General features: G+C 40.8%; 1 protein-coding gene across 1 annotated transcript in view; it reads right to left on the bottom strand.

Annotated features, from left to right (window-relative positions):
* Nucleotides 1-17,403, bottom strand: part of FRMPD4 (FERM and PDZ domain containing 4) — a 388,479-nt gene extending 371,076 nt beyond the window's left edge. The window contains exon 1 of the mRNA XM_085559044.1: nucleotides 17,200-17,403. Within this exon, the coding sequence (XP_085415170.1) occupies nucleotides 17,200-17,297 (98 nt within the window). The 5' untranslated portion in view covers nucleotides 17,298-17,403. The remainder of the gene's footprint in view (nucleotides 1-17,199) is intronic.
* Nucleotides 17,404-17,849: the final 446 nt, after the last annotated feature.

Genomic DNA, 17,849 nt, shown 5'->3' with positions numbered 1-17,849 from the left:
AGCTGGCTCTGCGTGGTTGCAGCAGAGCCTAGGTCTGGAAAAGCTGATGAACAGATACAAGACGGTCAGTTACAATTGTAAAGTACTTCAACTCAGGTATCTTCCTGCTGCAGGGTATAAATTAATCTCGCACTGCCACGTCAAACAAGCCTTTCTTCATGTGCTTTTGGGGGAGCTAATGAATGCTTCCCTCCAAAACACCTGCTGCCATCCAGGCTTGGGGCCTGCTGTCCTCTGGGGGAGGCTTGTGAGCTGGACAGAACGCTACCCGCTTCCATAAAATAATTACAATTCTCAAGAAAAACACAGAGATGTTATCATTAAACTGGGACCAAATCCAAGGTAATGGAGAGCACGGAACAAGCGGTCCCCTTCCACCGGATCAGATGCCTTTCTTGGCATTAACTGGGAGTGCGTCAGCAGGGGAGGTAACTCTGTTAGCTAAATGAATAACGTTACTGAAGTTTCTCAGGTTGTCTGTGCCAAATCTGTGTTTAATCGGCCCAGCTTGGAAAGGCTATAAAGGATCATTTTATTAATCTCTAAGGTCAGGATTTTAGCAAGGATTTTGAATTATTAAAGAAACTGACTGATAATTGAGGCAGGAGGTGGAGTCACGCTCACCTTTGAAATCACAGCATCAGCAAAACTTTCTTGAGACCTATTACTGGATTCAAAGGGACTGAGACATGCATTTAGACAGAAGAATTGCATTTTCTGTTAAATGATTTAAAATATAGCAGTAAAATCCATGTGTATCCAGAATGTTTTAGCATTTGCTGAATTCAGTTGTCCGTGCTACTTTCATTGCTCAAGAGACATGGGTGCAGCACTGTAACCAGACATTTAACATTTCCTGACTTCCATTAAATGGAAATCATTAAACATGAAGCTGTACCAACTTGAACAATTGTACTGAGCTATAAAACACAACTTTGAGAGTTTGGCCTCAGAATACCTCAGGGATGCAGGCAGAGAAGAGTGGATCTCCTCTCCTGTTGAGACTACCTCTTGGCAATGGGAGTGACCTCCTTTCTGCACTGCCACAAGCTTCCTTCTCCTCATGAGGATGAGGTATCCATCCTGTATATGATTCCTCTGGATAGGAGGCAAGCTGCAAAACTTCTTGACCTTTTTCACTAGCTGCCAGTCTCATTTTTTGGTGTCCCTTCTCTAGGCTGCGTGATTAACAAGGAGTTTACTCTAGGCAGTGTCCATCCTGAAAATGTCCAAATAGGTGGGAAGATGTGGATCATACACCACAGATGCAACAGAATGATAAAAGGAAGCAACATCCCCTAAAGATCTGGTCTAGTCCTCAGGTCAGTTGGAATAAAATTAATATGGTTTAAAGCAAATTTTAGTGCTATATTATTGCTGTGACCTCAGTTCCTGCTCTAATTCACCTTGTTAATGGGGAGTGAAATTCACTTCTGCTCTGCTCAGAGCAACAATGCAGCTATGCCTGAAAGGAATTCTCACAGGCATTTAACTAAAACATTGCAACATCAATCACCTATTGTCATTAAAATCCAGGATCATTTGAGCAGCTCAAAGTGATAATGTCTGGAGTGTTGTAAGATTTCTTTCCTTCCCTTGTCTCCACATGCCTGTAGCTGAAATTGCAATCCAGCTGGATGAAAGGGGAAAAAATTATATTCCGATAGTGCTTGCTGACCTAATACCAGTGTTATCATATTGGATGTGAAGCCACACATCCAGACTTCATTCTCTTTTAATAAGAGTGAAACACTTGCTATGTACTTTCTTCTACTCAAGAATTAAATTATACAGAAGGGATATATATCTCCTAATAAACTCTTTTTTCATTTTTCCACTGCCTCTACTTTCTCAATATCAGCCTTTGAAAAACACTTTAATAGTTCTCTAAATGAGAATGTTCTTTTTTCCCATTGCCTGAGCTCTTTCCTTTGTATAAATCAGGATGTTTGGAAAGGCAATATGCTTTCAGATTATTAGAAAATAGTTACCTTATTGTTTTTGAAAAGGCCAGCAGCCACAAGATGTTATTAAATGCTTTTCTGAATATATTTAATATTCAATTAAAAGGCAGAAGACATGATTCAAATCAAATCTAAGGATGGGTAGACTCCTTTGGGAAATGCCATCTCCCAAGATTTTTAGCCATAAGGGCAATAAGCCATTGGAATATGATTCCAAAGGACATAAGCAGCATTGTATTGTCTGGAGACTCTAAATCTAGATTGGAAACAAAACCCTAGCTACTCACTTTGGCAAGGATAAGATTTCACTCTGAATTTTTTCTGAACACAGTATCAAACAAAGGTGCTCAGACTTGCCATGGCTTTCATGAAAAGTTTGAGGTATTTTAGGGACTGTTTTGTGCAGGTTGGAGTTGATGTTCTGAGTGGATGAAATAGTGCTTTTAAAACCTCTGAATTCCACAAGTATTAAATTTAATCTTCTAAAATATGTGTATTTTCTATCTGGGAGTACATGGTGCTTTACAGCTATCGATAAACTAAGTTTTAGCAGTCCTTTGAGATGAGTAACCATGTGCTTCCTACAGATGCAAAAATTAAGGCACACAACACTGAAGTAATTTTCCAAAAGCAACAGAAAAAAAAAAATCATTTTCCTGTGATTCCTCTGCACCACTTCCAGACTGACCAGATACTTGACTGTCAGCAGTGATACCTACCTTTCAATCTACTGGTGAGATACATGAGATACACACCTGTGACACACAAAAAGAAAATTAACTTACAACAGGATGTGGGGGGGAAGGGATGCCATGCTTTGGCCAACATGTGTTCCTCTGCCCACTGTTCTCCAGATTACTAGGCCAGATAATGCAAAAAGGTATAAAATCACACTAGAAAAAAAGTAGAGGCTAAATGAGAACAGGCTAGAAAGAACAATGTTTGACAATAGTCTTGAAGATTTCCTACTTCTAGAAAGGCAATAATGTAATTATGTGAAAAATAATGACATAATGTCAGTTTTGATCCCACAGACATAAGACAAAAAATAGAGCTAGAATGCACTTTGATGAGAAGTCTGTAGAAATTAGTTTGTTGATTTGTTTCTGATGATTTCTGATCACTAATATTTTAAAACAGCAAAAGCAAAAAGACATGCTTAGCTTTATACAGGTATAATTGTTCATAATTTCTTTTGATTTTCTTTCATCAGCCCTTACACTTAGCAATACACTTGACCTGAAGTTTAATGTCCATAAACAGGGTTTACTCAGCAGTTGACCTGTATCATCTCCTTGCTAAGTAATTCTGGGCTGGAATAATATTCTGAGATGTTCATTTTTACAATGTCCCTGACCATGGCTCTGAAAGGTTTTAAAAATTCATTTATAACTCACGAATGAGTCACTGCAGTCCTTCATTATATATGGAGAAAAAACGTCTAATGACTTCCACTGGGATGATACTGTGTTCCAGTAGAAAGACTGTAAAATCTAAATCTGCTTATGGCACTTCTGTTTTTTAACTCCTTCTTCTGATTCCCTTGCCTCAAAGAACATTAAAAATTCCTAAGAGGCACTTAAGCATTTTTTATATCCATAGCAGCCAAAGGAAATCCATTTTAAATGCTCTCCTAAAACACATTTTGGGAAAAGAAATTTTCAAGCTGTAGAGGAAAAAACCGACTTAAAATACTCTACAAAAGAAAGCCAGTTTATTTATTAAAACAAAAGACCACCATGTAAATATTTCTGCTGAACTCATATAATAAACATCCACAAATCCTAAGTTTCTTGTTTGCAGGTGCACATGGGTATGGCAATGTTAAACTGATCACCACCTACTGTTACACACTCAGCAGTACTGGAGAAGACTCACTGATGATACCTATTCCTTATATAGTAATAGTTACTTTAACCTTTTATTTAAAGAGTGATGTAAATTATTGTTGGATATATACTAGTTACATATAAATATATCAAAAGATACCCTGATAACTGTCAGTAACTATCAGCTCAGTTCTCTGTATTGATTTAGCATCCTGGTGCTTACTTACTGGTGCTTACTTACTGGTGCTTACATCCTGGTGCTTTTACTTACATCATTTAAAAAATGCAAGCATGTATTGTCAATGGTTCCATAATTTTCTTTTAGTTACTTTGCCTACAAACTCATGTTTAACATGAATAAATGGCTGCTTTGAAAAAGGAAGAAAAGGAAGGAATAAGGTACGAATTTCTTGTCCAGGATAACTGCTTTCATTTCAGTGTGTATTCATTTATCATTTAGTATGTATTTAATCATGCAACAATCTGGCTTCACCTCTCAGATTTCCTCCATGACTGTTCCTGTGCCATAGTTCTCTGTTCTGGTCCCAGGTTTGTAGATGGTAAGCACTTTGAGGAGGGAAGTTTTTTATGGCTAATGAAGTGATTGCTGGTGTTTTGATGACCTGTAAGGGCTCATTTGGTAAAGAAACTAAAAGTCTGGTATAATTCTCTTGTGAATTTGCCAATTTCTGCAGTAAAGGATGCTGGTCACTCACTTTTGATATGAAAAAGGACTATTAAAACTTGTCCATGGACATGTTTCAGACTAAAACTTACAGAGGTATTTCCAGTTACTCCCCATATGATAGAAATTAAGGAAATTCCAATTCATTTTTAGGTGAGGAAGAATAATGCATTATCTGGAAAGTGGTTCTTGTTAATTAATAATTACTTAGGTGGCTATATGCACAGAAGACTAAAAGACAGAAGAGACACTTCTGTTATTTCAAATTTTGGCATTGGAAGAAAAGTACTGTGTTTGAAAGACTGGATGAACAGATTGCTCACAAACTGGGAGCATGCTTCCAGGGAGTAGAATCACACATGTGCTTAAAACAACAGGCAATAAGGCTATTATCTCTACATATAGCATTTTGTCCTTTGTGTAGGGCAGAGCAGTGAAGACTCGGGCCAAGTGCATGTAACTTATTACTAATTTCCAAAGAAAAATGTCTGATGTTCAGGCAATCACAAACAGAGGGAATGGCCTGAGCTACTTAATAATAGTGGTTGTCGAAAACATGTATTTTTTCTACATTTAGCAAGGGGAGGAATAAATTAAATCAATTCAAAAAGGAATTAGACAGCATTTTGTATGAATAATTCAAGCAAATTGCCTAAGCCTTGTTATGTGTTAATGAAGCTTTAAATTTATGGACATCTAATACTAGTCAGACTATGCAGGAAAGCTAACCAGAGAGATAAAACCTTGTTTGAGCTGTATGCTTCCATAGGTGACACATAGCACTCCTAGAAACAAGAGAGGATCATGCAGTATGAGGGTGCTGGTGTGGGTGGAAACAAAATAATAAATGTGCCTGTTCCCCTAGAGAGCCATGAAGGGATAATGGGACTATTGTTAGTGACTGCATGTCCTCTATGCTGCTGTCGTTCCCTTTAAAGCAAGGGGAAATCTATGAAACAATTGTGTTCATTTCACTAGAAGGAGAGGTCTAATTCTGAACCTCTGACAGTTGTCTCAGAAGACCCTTTTATTTATTCTGGGACAAACTAAGGAACCTCACTTGGTTTCTATCCAACTTCACTTCTACTTATCCTTGAATATTTGTTACTAGTAAGTGCATCAAGCTCCAGCTGTGTCAAATAAGAAACCTCAACTATCTGCTACCACAACAGCTGTATCTGTTTGTGCCATGGTACAGTCAAGAGTGGGGACAAAACAATTTCAGCTGAAGGATTTGGTTATTTAACAACCTCACAGAACAGGCAAATTATTGAAATGCTTTAACAGCTTGCCCTTTCAGGGAGCGTTTCTGCCACAGGCAACCTTCACAACTGCACATTTCTTTCACTTCCACATGATCTCACTAACTTTTGCTTCCTTTTCTTCTCTTCTCTCTCTCCAAAAACAAAGTAAAACAAATAAACTAGAAAAAAGCCTCTAAGCCTTGAAAAGGACAATAAACTAAGGTTGCTTGAAGGTTGCTATGTATATAGCTGCTAATGGCATATGGGAGGTTCAAAGACAGGACAGAGGGAACTGCTGGCACTAAAACTGACTAGTTTAAAATATGTCATACCATGATCATTACCTGTGGCAAAGCAAAAGGCTGTAATCTGTCTAACTCGGGTAGGGCTCTCCATTTTCCTGTGTATCAGTGCAGCAAATTAAGCACCTGCTCTCTCACTTCCTAGTCCTGAAGTCTAAGCTCAGTATGCTGAGCTGGCAGCCTGGTGCTACTAAAGGTAAAACATGGCTATAACATGTAGTGATATAATTTATATCAAATTATATGGACTGATCCTGTAGGGTTTCAAATGCTCCCTCTAGGGCTTCCCTCCAACCACAGCCTTCTGCACACTATCACCAAAGATAGCTAGTATTTATTTTTTACTTCAAGAAAAAAAATCAAAGTCCAGCTGGCCAGGGTTTAGTTCCCAGCCCTTCTTCTCTTACACCATCCCAGGTGTCCCTCACATAGCAGAAGTGGGAAGCTTAAGGACTGAGTGTTGCCTGATATATAGAAGGAAAGAAACTGCCTTTCTTTCTTGTGAAGAAAGGCAGTTTGATATACCTGTAAGAGGTGAATAAATTAGAATGGGGAAAGGGAAAGCTGTGCTAGGGAGTGTTATTTGACAGGGAAAAATAAAACTTGTGTACACCCCTGTAAGCTCCCATCTGCCCTCCCCCAGCTCTGGCCAGTGATTCCTCATGCAGAGCTAAGCACAGCCTCCTCTACAAGTCACTCCTCTCTCCCCTTCCAATCCTAATACAAATGTCTCTGCCACTGTGCAAAGCTGCCTCCCCACACCATGGACAAGGACAGGAAAGGGATTTTGATTCTCTTCTTCAAGCAGTGAAATTTATTTTTACTCTTTTGTGACTATGCTTTGAGCTTGCTCAGAGTTAAGTCATGGCTTGACAACATGCATTGCATCTTTGTTGGGGGTGGAGTGACCAGCAAAGAGAGAAAGGGGTCACCATGTAATTATTTTACACAATCAGCTGAGATTATTCATCTTGGTGATCAGAGCAAGGAGAATTAGATCTGGATTCCTTAGTTCTTTGCCTGTTGTTCTGGTTTGCTGCTTGGAGTTTCTTGTTATAGACAGTCTGATAATCCCCAAATAAGCAGCCTTACATCATCCTTTACATGAATGTGCTTTCTCATGTTGGAGCCAGGTTTCCATTTGCACTGCTCACTGCTGTCTTTCTGGGCAGCTGAACCCAGCTGTGTGAAGGACACCTTCAAGAGGCTCCATGGTGCAGTGTTGCCCAGTATCATGGATACAGGCACTAGGATGGGAAGCAGGGAACTTTGCCTATATTTATCATATTTTGGCAACTATCTTCTTGTCTCAGGGCACCATGTGCAAAGGAAGCAAGACACATTTGATCCTGGAGCCCAGGAATGGTTGTGATTAGAATTAATAGTGTGAAGACCCTGGGAGAAAGAGGAGTAGAGGTGCCAAGATAAGAGGAGGGGTGGCTGATACTAAGTCAGAAACTGGGACAGCAGAATGGGAGAAGGCAAGGCACAAAGTGGTGAGGGAGACAATAGGGAGACATCTGGGAGCAAAGGTATGAGTGAACTGAGAGGAGGGCACTGGGTGAATCATGATTTTAAAGAGTTAATATTTTAGCTGAGGGTTAGAACCAATTCAAATTGAAGTAAGATACACCAATGATAGGTTAATTAGATTATTAGATGCTTAGGCTAAAGCTAATTGTTATATTATGAACTTATTTGTAGAAGGAAGTGGAGTAAGTGAACCGTTATAGGAACATACTGAAGCCAGTAGAACAGTGCCCAGAACCTGCACCCTGTGTCAATCTATCATGATGCAGGGGGCCTTGGATCGTGCCAGAGGGTCAAAGAGACCTGACCAAGACTTTCCTGACTTCATCTCTGGGACCACTGACCCCATTCAACAGAAGAACTGTGCACACGTGAAGGACTAATGACCTCATTTTAATACAGAGTGGGGATGGGAGGTGCTGGGGTTGTGCATATGTATTATTTTGGGAAATAAATAGAAGACAAAAATCCTTGTGGAGTGCAGTCACACATTTTGAGGATGACCCCGATGATGCCACCTGCCAGTGTAATAAACATACAACTTTTTAACTTTGACTAGTTAGAGAGTCTTTGTCCATGGTCTTCAGTTTTAACGATTCATGGGGATGGGGAGGGATGCATTCTAGCTGAGTGTAGACCACAGAGCCAGGAGCTAGTGGTGATGGTTGGGAATAAGGAAAAGGACATAGAAGGGACAAAAAGCTGAAGGGGGAATTTTCTCTGAGCTAAAAATATTTTTAAACTATATATTAAAAAAAAAAAATAGTCCCATGACATTTTGTATGTTTTGGCCAGATTTTTAGATTCTGCTCAGCTGAACGTCAAGGCCTGAGTATTCAATTTTCATTGTGTGTTGCAGTTTTCCACTACTTCAGACATAGCACGGAGGTGACATCTCTGTCTGCAGAAGAAGGTGAGGGCTCACAAAATCCTGCCTCTGGCTGCCTGCCTGACACACATCTGTGCTGGAAGGAGCACCTCCTTTGCTTTGTCCTCAGACTGCCTGGCTACTTATCCTGGGCTGTATGAAGAAGCTGCCGCAACAGATAACAGTCACTGATCTTTGAGATTCATGGATAGACAGTGCCCAAAATATCTGATATTAAGGTGTGTGCAAGTGCGGTTTTATTGAAGGAAAGAATGCCTTCTGACTGCAAGATAAATACTCATAAAAATCAAATAAAACAGTATTTTTAAAAGTCTGTAATAGGCAGGAGATGAAACAGTAGAAAGACACAGAGGGTTTCTTGACAGGTGCTCTTTTTAGCGATAGGAGTCCAAGCCAGATTCCTTCTCAATGCCACACGTATCTATTGAAGTCCAAGCAACAGGCTTAATTGCAGCGGGAAATTGCTGTTTTAAAAAGTATGTCTGTAAAGGATAGGGGAATGCATATGGCACATATGTGCCTCGACAGTTTTGCTAAATAAACCATGAATTTTGACAAGTGTGTATCTGTAAGTTTGCCATGGAAATAGGATTGTATAACATCACAGCTGAAACAAAAGTTCAGCCTCTGAAAACTGTGGGGGCGTGCTGCTAAAATGTTTGTTCGAATGTTAGCTGACTAGTTTCATAACTCCCGTGCATGCAGTTAATGCTCTTTTAGACAATACATGGAAAGGATCAGTGTCAGAGCTGCTTAATAGAAGCATTAAAATTGTTATAGCTAATAATCAGATCTCAATTTCAGTGTTTCAAACAATTATAAATGTTTCTTGTATTAAAAAATTTAAGAGATGAGCCTTCTCAGCTTGTTTATACAGGATTCTATAAAGCAGAGGTCTGGAAAAATATTTGGTTCCCTGTTTAATGAAGAAATTGCACCCTAGGGGATATTAATTTCATTTGTAGAATCTGGTTAGTTTGACAAACTAGTAAGGAATGGGCTGTAAAGGCTTTCTCTTTCAGGTTGTTGATATAGAGCCATTGCCCTGATGCCAAAAGAAGGAATTACAGTGAAGAGGAGTTGTTACTATTAGTGAACTCATGATTCAGCTCAGGAGTCTCATCCAGAACCCAGTGAATATGTTCTCACTCAGTATACCACTGGCGTGTTTGGCAATGCATCAGCTGTCCCCTCAACCAATACCAAGAAATAAGTAGGTGTAAAAGCACATCTCCAAGAGGCTTCTAAAAGTGGTAGTTTTGGCATAGGTTTGATATGCTACTTCTTCATGGGGGAAACAAATTGCCATCAGCCATAAGTAAGCGTGGACATTTTTATCCAAAAGATAAGCAGCAGAGTGAGGGTTCAGAGCAGCTTTTGTTGCACTGAGCACTAAAAGCCACCCAGTCAACCAATCTTGACCAGCATTCAGGGGATGCAAAACCTAAATTAACAAAACAAACTTTTCCAAATTTGACCTTAATTTAAAAATCACTGGGGTCATTCTCAGTCTTTCCTGAAGGTTTGTTTTGTAATTCACACAAATTGGCTCATCCCAGTTTCTGATGGTATTAGCATGACCACAGCACCTATTCCAGGTGGGTTTGGCTGCCCCTGGCTGTAGAGGGCTTTCATACCCTGTTCGAGTACAGCTTGTGGCAAAAGCAAAGTGAGCCTGTCCCAGGGATATACAGCAGGAATGACATATACTGCAGTTTTGCTCTGTCCCAAAAAGAGGACTGGCTGGGAGAGGGGGAATGGTCATGGGAATGTGTGCACACCTGTGCATGCAGGCATGTGCCTGCACACACGGGTGTGTATGTGCATGTATGTTGGAAGACAGGCTCTTTAAGCTGCAGCTCTGGAGGAAAGCTATTGCTGAAGGAGCTAAAGAGTCTATTGTTCTGATTCAATAGCCACAAAATGTCCCAGGAACTGTATAAGGCCTGCCTTACAAAGTGGTATTTTTAGGTTAGCAGTATTTCTCCAGGGAAAATGATCTAGCAATTGCTGTGGCACCTTCAATTGTTTATAAGCAAATTGTTCATTAGGACTCTATTAATGATAGTGCTCCTTATAATAAGAAGCAAGAAATATGTAAGACGCAGTCTACATCTTAATTCAGTCCCTCTAGACTGTTCCAAAATGCTGTGCTGGAATTGATTGGTTTGTACTGAGCTGGTGACCTGATTGTGCTTCTATTTTGTGCCAGATTTTGTCTGGCATACACATATGTCACAAACTAACACACTACATGTGACTGAAGTCAGGCACACAAATGACCAAGATGTGTGCCAAAGCATTTTTGAACAGAGACACAGATCACTGTGCCTTGGCTTTTACAGGTGTCACATGAAACATGTTGGGCCACATGCAGTAAACAGCTGCCAGGGATGGACATGCCATGGCAGGCTGAAGTATGGGTACCACCTTTTTGCTTTCAGCTCCCATGGATTGGTTGAAGATAAAACTAAACAGGAGCCTCACTATCACAAAGCTTTAACAAGCCCTTGAACTTCATCTCTGGCTACACTCCTTACATTGCTATACTCTACAGCAGGGTGATGTGGTTGGCAAGATTGGGGCAGCAGAGTCATACAGCAAATACAGAGCCTCTTGTTAGGATATTTGAAATCACCAAATGGCAGAGATGCTGTTACAACAGTTTGTCTCCCCCAAAGCCATGACACTTGATCTATTAAATCATGGAAATCACAAATGCTGCAGTTTCAGTGCACTGGGAGGATTGTATTAAACTCAGTCAGCAATTATTGGTAATATGGGATAAAAATCTTTACTCTGACAGTAAGCTTTAAAAGGTCATAATGTAATCGCTGCCACTGATGGTCTCTGCAGTGGCTGTTAGTCTGATTGCAAAGCAGCACAGAAGAAATGCAGATGCGTAAATTGAATGCAAACCCTAAACCGCTATTTCTGTCACAGTGTTATTGGCAAAATTATAGATGCAGCACACATCATCTTTCTCCCCACTTGCTAGATTTAATAAATTTACCTCTATTCTTCACCAAATTTCCTCTTTATTGTTGTTCTGTGAATGCTTATTATGAGAAAGCACAGAAATGCCAAATGAGACAGGAAAAGTAGGAAGTGTATGAAGGAGACAGTGAGATATTCAGACAAGTTTTCTGGGCCCTTTGTGTTGCTCACAGAAAATGTAATACATGAGTTAAAGCTGCACTGCCGGATTAGATCTGGAGCTGAACATGGTGGCACCTGCCACTGCAATGAGATGCAGAATGGAGTCTGATTTGGGTGGTGTTGGGGTTTGCACCCTGACAGGTGTTATGAGCTGCCAGCTTGCACCAGTGCTGGCAGTCTCTGGCTCCCTCACACCAAGTTCAAGAGTAGAGGCACTTTTAATGCCATTCCTTCATCCCGGGGGCATTCCCTGCTCTGTCACATTGTCAATTCCCTTCCCAAAGGAGACCTGAATCCCTTGCACCTCACCCCTTCCCTAAGACAACTATCAGAACAGATTTCAGCTTTCCTTGGCTGCTTCCAGAATCCTGCTCCCATTCCATAGCCTGCTTATGCACAGCGGTCAGCAGAGTTAATCCTAGCCCATTTTTAAGGCAGTGCAGGTAAACTTTATCAGAGTCTCCTGCAGATGCCCTCATTTATATTTTAAAAAGTCTCAGAATAATTTAGTGCTTAGGCTACAAGTTTTGAGGTAACATGTTATTGCATGGCAGCTCCCACATAAGCATCTGCGTGTGCTCCCTGCCTTAGTACCACTCTGGCTTGAATGACTTCATTTTTGCTATATATTAAGAACCATTGACAATTACTGCAGATCCCTCATACATAATAATTTGCAACCTAATAGCCTCTACTGCACCACTTAGTTTCTATCACTTGGAAAATAATTTCTGCTTAATTGAGTTAAGGTCAACTCTTATTGAGAGCGCTGGTGCTGTGACTAAATGCAGTTCAGCTTATTTACTCTTAACCCATATTTTAACATTTCTGACTCTTAACATACAAGAAGAAGATTTTTCATACAGGAAACAAACAATTAAGAACATCCTGAGCAGTGCAGCTGCTTATCTTCACTGTGCATTCTGATGTGATGCTACACCTCTGAATATGCCCAGTCCCACTAAAACATAAATGGTCTCCTCTTCCTGGCAAATTGACTTCTTACTGTAAAATCATCAGTAAGTTACTTCTAATATGGATTTACAAATTTCTCATGTGCTTCTTGAATGGCTTTAATTTGTTTAATAAAAGGAAAAATTTAGTTAATCAAAAGCTTCTCAGTGGATTCTGAATTAACGCTAGATGGAGAGGTAAAATTAATTAGAATTTTTCTCCAGCTAAGAGTAAAATGATCTCTTGCTCGTACACATTTGGTATAGAGGCTACCAGGAGCACCTCAGGCCTTCATTTTCTGAAAAGCTAATAACAAACTTAGTGAAACATAGTCAGTCATGAATACCAGGGCTTGTGTAGAGCTGCCCATGCTATTAAAGTGATTTTAAACAATAAAAGTTTGCAGCCTTAGAGCCACTCCTCTTTCTCTGCTTCATTTTAGTCCTAAACACCATAGTAACCTACCTGACCACTGGAAAATATGTCAGGTCCTGTTTCAACCATCTTGTCACTGTGCCCTGCCTGCTCAACAAACTCACAAGCAGACTCTCTTCTTTAAAAAGAAAATACTATTGCATGGGATGGAAGTGGGTATCAGCACACTAACTGTGATAGCAGAACCCAAATGCCACAAGTTCTGAGTAACCCTCACTCCTGCAGCTTCCAAACCAGGCTCAATATCTCTGCGGCACAAGCTGGGCTTGCAGCAAAGTGCAGCCTCTCAGACAAAACCCCAGCTGGTTAATGGAACCATCAATGCTCTGCGGAAAGATGAGACAATTCCTGTATTGACCGAAATCCAAAGCACTCTTGAATCTAAGGTGACCTTCAGCTTTAGATGAGCAGAAGTTGCAGAGCAACATACTGCACTTCAAAACATCAAATGCTCCTGCTGCCTCTCAGCCTTCTTCCCTCCAGTCCCAGGCACAGCTGAGCCAAAATGTCTCTTTCCCCCAAGAGGTGCTGCCTGAGCCCCAGCCACCCCTTCTGCCAGCACAGAAACAGCCCCGCAGCCCTTGGGTAGGCACACACCATCTCACCACAAGCCCCCCTCTCTCCCACCTTCCTTCCTGGCCTCCCGTTGCCCATCAGCCATGGCTGGGCTCCTGACCCCAAAGTCAAGGGCCTTACACATTTGCACAAGAAACTCTGCTTCAAACTAGCTGTGCAGTAGCTAATTACTGCTGATTGGTGAGGGACTATTACTGGAGGGGTTCAGGGATGCATATTCTTCTTCCTCAAACACCATGGCACTCATCCTGCAGCTGTGATCACAAGTCTGTCATACTTGTGACAGAATATTGCAAGGTGAAGCTCTTTTTGCTCTAGGCATTTTATAGCATCTGCCCCAAAGTGAGAAAGAAAATGGTTGAATAAGCTCCAGAAATTCTTATTACCAACTGCACAACATTTAAAATACAGCTGGAGTCACTACAGTTCTGAGGGGTTGAATCAAGTGGAGTTGCTGGTTTTTTCCTCCCTCAGATTAATTTATCATATTATAATATTATAAGCTATTAGAGTACCTGCCTCAGTTCTGGAGGCAATCGTAGCCAGATCCAAACCTCTGATCAGAGCCTGAAAGTTTATGTGGAATTTAATAGGAACTGAAGGCACTTCTTAGGGCCTGGTCTGGACACAACATGTAAAATGCTGAAACTGAAAGTTTTCTGTTTTAGAGATATCTGTATAGGCCTACTGTGTTCTACTATGTTTACATGATATTGCTATCTATATGTCTACCTGCTGTTCCTAATAGCTTGTGAAGCTGCTGGCCAGTTTCAAGGTTATTTGACAGAGTAGCAGGAGAATCGAGGGAGTTTAGTTAGAACATGATTAATGGAAAGAGGAAGTGAGGTAGAGAAATGACAGCCACCCAAGCTGAACCAGTGTATGCAAGGTGGCTCAACCTCAAGACATAAATCTTCAGGGAAACAAAGCATAAGACTGGTTCCATTGCTCACTGAACTGCTTCTCCACCAACCTGAAATCCATCAAAAAACATCTGCTGGAAGCTTTCACTGCAAGTGGAGCAAGATTCTCAGTGAATCAAAGGCTTCACAGACAGCTAACAAATCATACACCTCCTAATGTGAAGGTCAGGCAGCTGCTGTGTTTCTATTCACATATTAAATAAATAATACTTATCCTAGAACTGACAGAACAAGCCATGTCACTGCCAAAGTTCATCCTACCTAACAGTGACCTCAAGGAGAGTTAGACTGATTAGTATAAAAATACTTATCTCCAGCTTAAAAAAAAAAAAAAAAACAGAGCTGAATTAAGTGGAAGAATAAAGTCACTTCAGCATCTTAATATGCTTTATCCTGAAAGGTGTAGGAACTGCAGAACAGGAGGCAAAAGCAGTTCTATCTGATGTTATTTCAGTATGTGATATAAATGTTGGTAAGAAAACCTATGGGAAGAGTTTGCAAAGTTTACTGAATCATATATACCTTCACTCCCCATGCTTGTTTCACATAGTGGAGCTGATCTCAGGTAGGGTATCAACATGACTGCAAGAGAAAATGACATTTGTACAATGGCTTATTATGTACCTCATTAGGACCAACTATTTTCAACCATTAGTAGCCACCTAAATGGACACGGAATGTTATGTTATGGAGGGAGGGTGGAAGCCACATGTAGAAGTATAAATGATACTTCAAGATTTATTTTAGCTGAGACTAAACTGATAACAATAATAAACAGACAATATTTCCATAAGAAATGGACACTGTTCACTGTCCTAAAGATATGTAGCCACACTCCCCTAATTTGTTGTCTTCCTTTATACGGTGCCCTTTACAAGTTTTATTTTGCTCTTTATAACAGCAGAAGTGTAATTACTCTTGCTGGAAGCTGATGTGGTTTGTACTATCTCATTCCTTTTCCCATTGATTCCTAAGGTAAATGAAAGAACACACTGCCTAGTAGTAATTTTTTTTTTTTTCTCAAAAATGCTTCTTTTTCTTTGTGTGCACCAGCAAAGCCCTAAACTCAGATTAGGGGAATGGCAGCAACCATGGCAGCTCTCACCTGTGCCAGTGGGAAAGCTTAAGCCCTGGCACAGTGGGAGTGTGGGACAGCTCCCAGGCCACCTATTCCCACAAGCCTTGACAGAGGGGCTGATTAATGAGATAATTTATCCCAGATCTAAGTTGGCATACATTCTTATATGTGTCTATGTATGTATTTATATAGAATAGATAATAGATTTTATATATATATATATATATGTATATATATATATCTGTCCTACAGTACTGTGTGATAGGAAAGAAAGGAAGTTGTTATCAGTGCCCCTGCAATGTCTGGGCTACTTGGTATAGTTTGCTAAGAATATGCTGATATAGTTTACAGCTCTTTACTTACTTCTGGGGGGGAAAGATACACTCCATGTTCCCCAGACCAGGAAAGCATAGGATGCCTTACAAACAAAGAGACAGGGGCACATGTCCAAGTGTATCTGCCAAACCTGAGTACATGATCTTGGCTCAGAGAAATAACTTGGATGAGAAAATAGGATTTAATTCTCCCCAGTCCCTTGCAATAAAGAAAGAAACAGAATCATTGTAGTGCAGTTAATACAGCCACAGCTGAAAGACCAAGATGTGGCCGATCATACAGCAGCACATCAGCCAACACACAGCCTTCCAAAATAAGTCCTTTCCCCTCCCTCTTCCCAAACCCAGAACTTCATCCCCATTAAATCCTTTCAATCTACAAAGATCAAGGGATCAAGGAGCAGGTGGATCCAACACATCTTTGTACTGTACCCTAGCTCCCATTAGGAACGAGACAGATGGGAATTGGAGGTCTGTAAATGTTATGAGATCCAGGTTTTCACCTGGCAGCTTTTGTATCAGAAAAACATCCTTTCCAATTAAAAAATCTGATTGTTTATATGTCCATGTTACTGATTGTGAAGGATATCTGAATATCTTTGTGCACTGTTAAGTAGCTCTAAAGATTGTGCTGAAGTCTGGTGTGTGTGTATGATGATCAAAAGAGAAAGCCTCAATTAATAATGAAATTAAACCAGGATTGTTCATCTTATCAAAGATTAAAACTGAAGCAAATTTTGGCACTGTCACTAAGCTAGCCTAAAATCCTGTCAATATATATTTTTCTATGCCAATCCTTCTCTCACCTCTCCAAACCCATCCTCTTTGCTGCAGTTTTGGCAGCTGCATATCCAGGTCTTCAACAGCAAAAGACACAATATCTAGGTAGAAACGAATACTCTTTTACTCTCTTATTTTGGGCAGGACTTTTAATCTCTTAAAAGAAGAAAGAAAGACACTCTCCTACTGCCGTTTCAAAAATTACATGCATTAGCATACCAGCTAGCCTGGAGTTGTCTTCTCTTTCAGAAATTCACCCAGGTCGAATTTTTTTCTTCTTTCAATTGCTCCCAAAAACTTCATAGCCCCTGTGACACCGCACATGCACAAGGGGTGCTCACCCTGCAGCTGTCCTCTACCCAGGTCACCCTCTGAGGGGCTGGAGGCACGCCTGCCATGCTGAGGGACACAGGGACCTCAGTCTGTCCCCAGGTAATGCAGCAGCTGCTCTCAGCATCATGGACCAACCCTCTGCCAGCACAGAAAGTGGCTACCAAATTAAGTGCTATTACTCACGGGCAAAACTGCTCCTCTTCCACTCCATCCATGACTTCACTGATGTCCCAGGGAATGCAAAGGGTTTGCTTTTTCCCACTGCCAAAGTCCCTCTCCATGGTGGAGGCAGGAATATATCGCCGACCCTGCCCTTGGCGGGAGCAAGGAGCACATGAAGCCACTCTGCACCTGCTGCCCCTCAGCTGGAAAAGGCTGGTGCAAGCTGGGCTTGCTCTGTCAGAGCAACTCAGGGGAAGGAAAAGCACACAGATGAGAGAAGGGGGGGAGAGTGGTGGTGAGTGCATGGAGCCCAATCACTTTACATCATTTTGCAAGTTGGAAACAAGATACGGCTAAGAGGTCATGTGCCCTGAGTGATTTACAAACACAATGTCTGCACAAGAAGCTGCGTGAGGTTTTCTTTTCAACAGAAGCTGTGGCTTTTATTGGTAATTTGTCCAACATCCAGGCTTAGAGATTGCCCATCACATATAAGGGAAAGTGTTAAAGCACTTAAAAATATATTAAATCACTTCTGAAACCCACACAGTTGGGGGATGGTGCTTCCTCCAACCAGCTAGCAGAAGTGTAGGATTTAGCACTTTCAGTAGCAGACTGAAAGCCTCTCCAAGGCAGCAAGCAGAGCCTTGGATCCTAGCACTCATATTCGA

Source organism: Lonchura striata, chromosome 1 (assembly GCF_050655825.1).
Source record: "Lonchura striata isolate lonStrDom1 chromosome 1, ASM5065582v1, whole genome shotgun sequence".
Lineage (NCBI taxonomy): Eukaryota > Metazoa > Chordata > Aves > Passeriformes > Estrildidae > Lonchura > Lonchura striata.
Note: the sequence above shows the minus strand (reverse complement) of the source record. Positions and strands in the feature narration are given on the sequence as shown.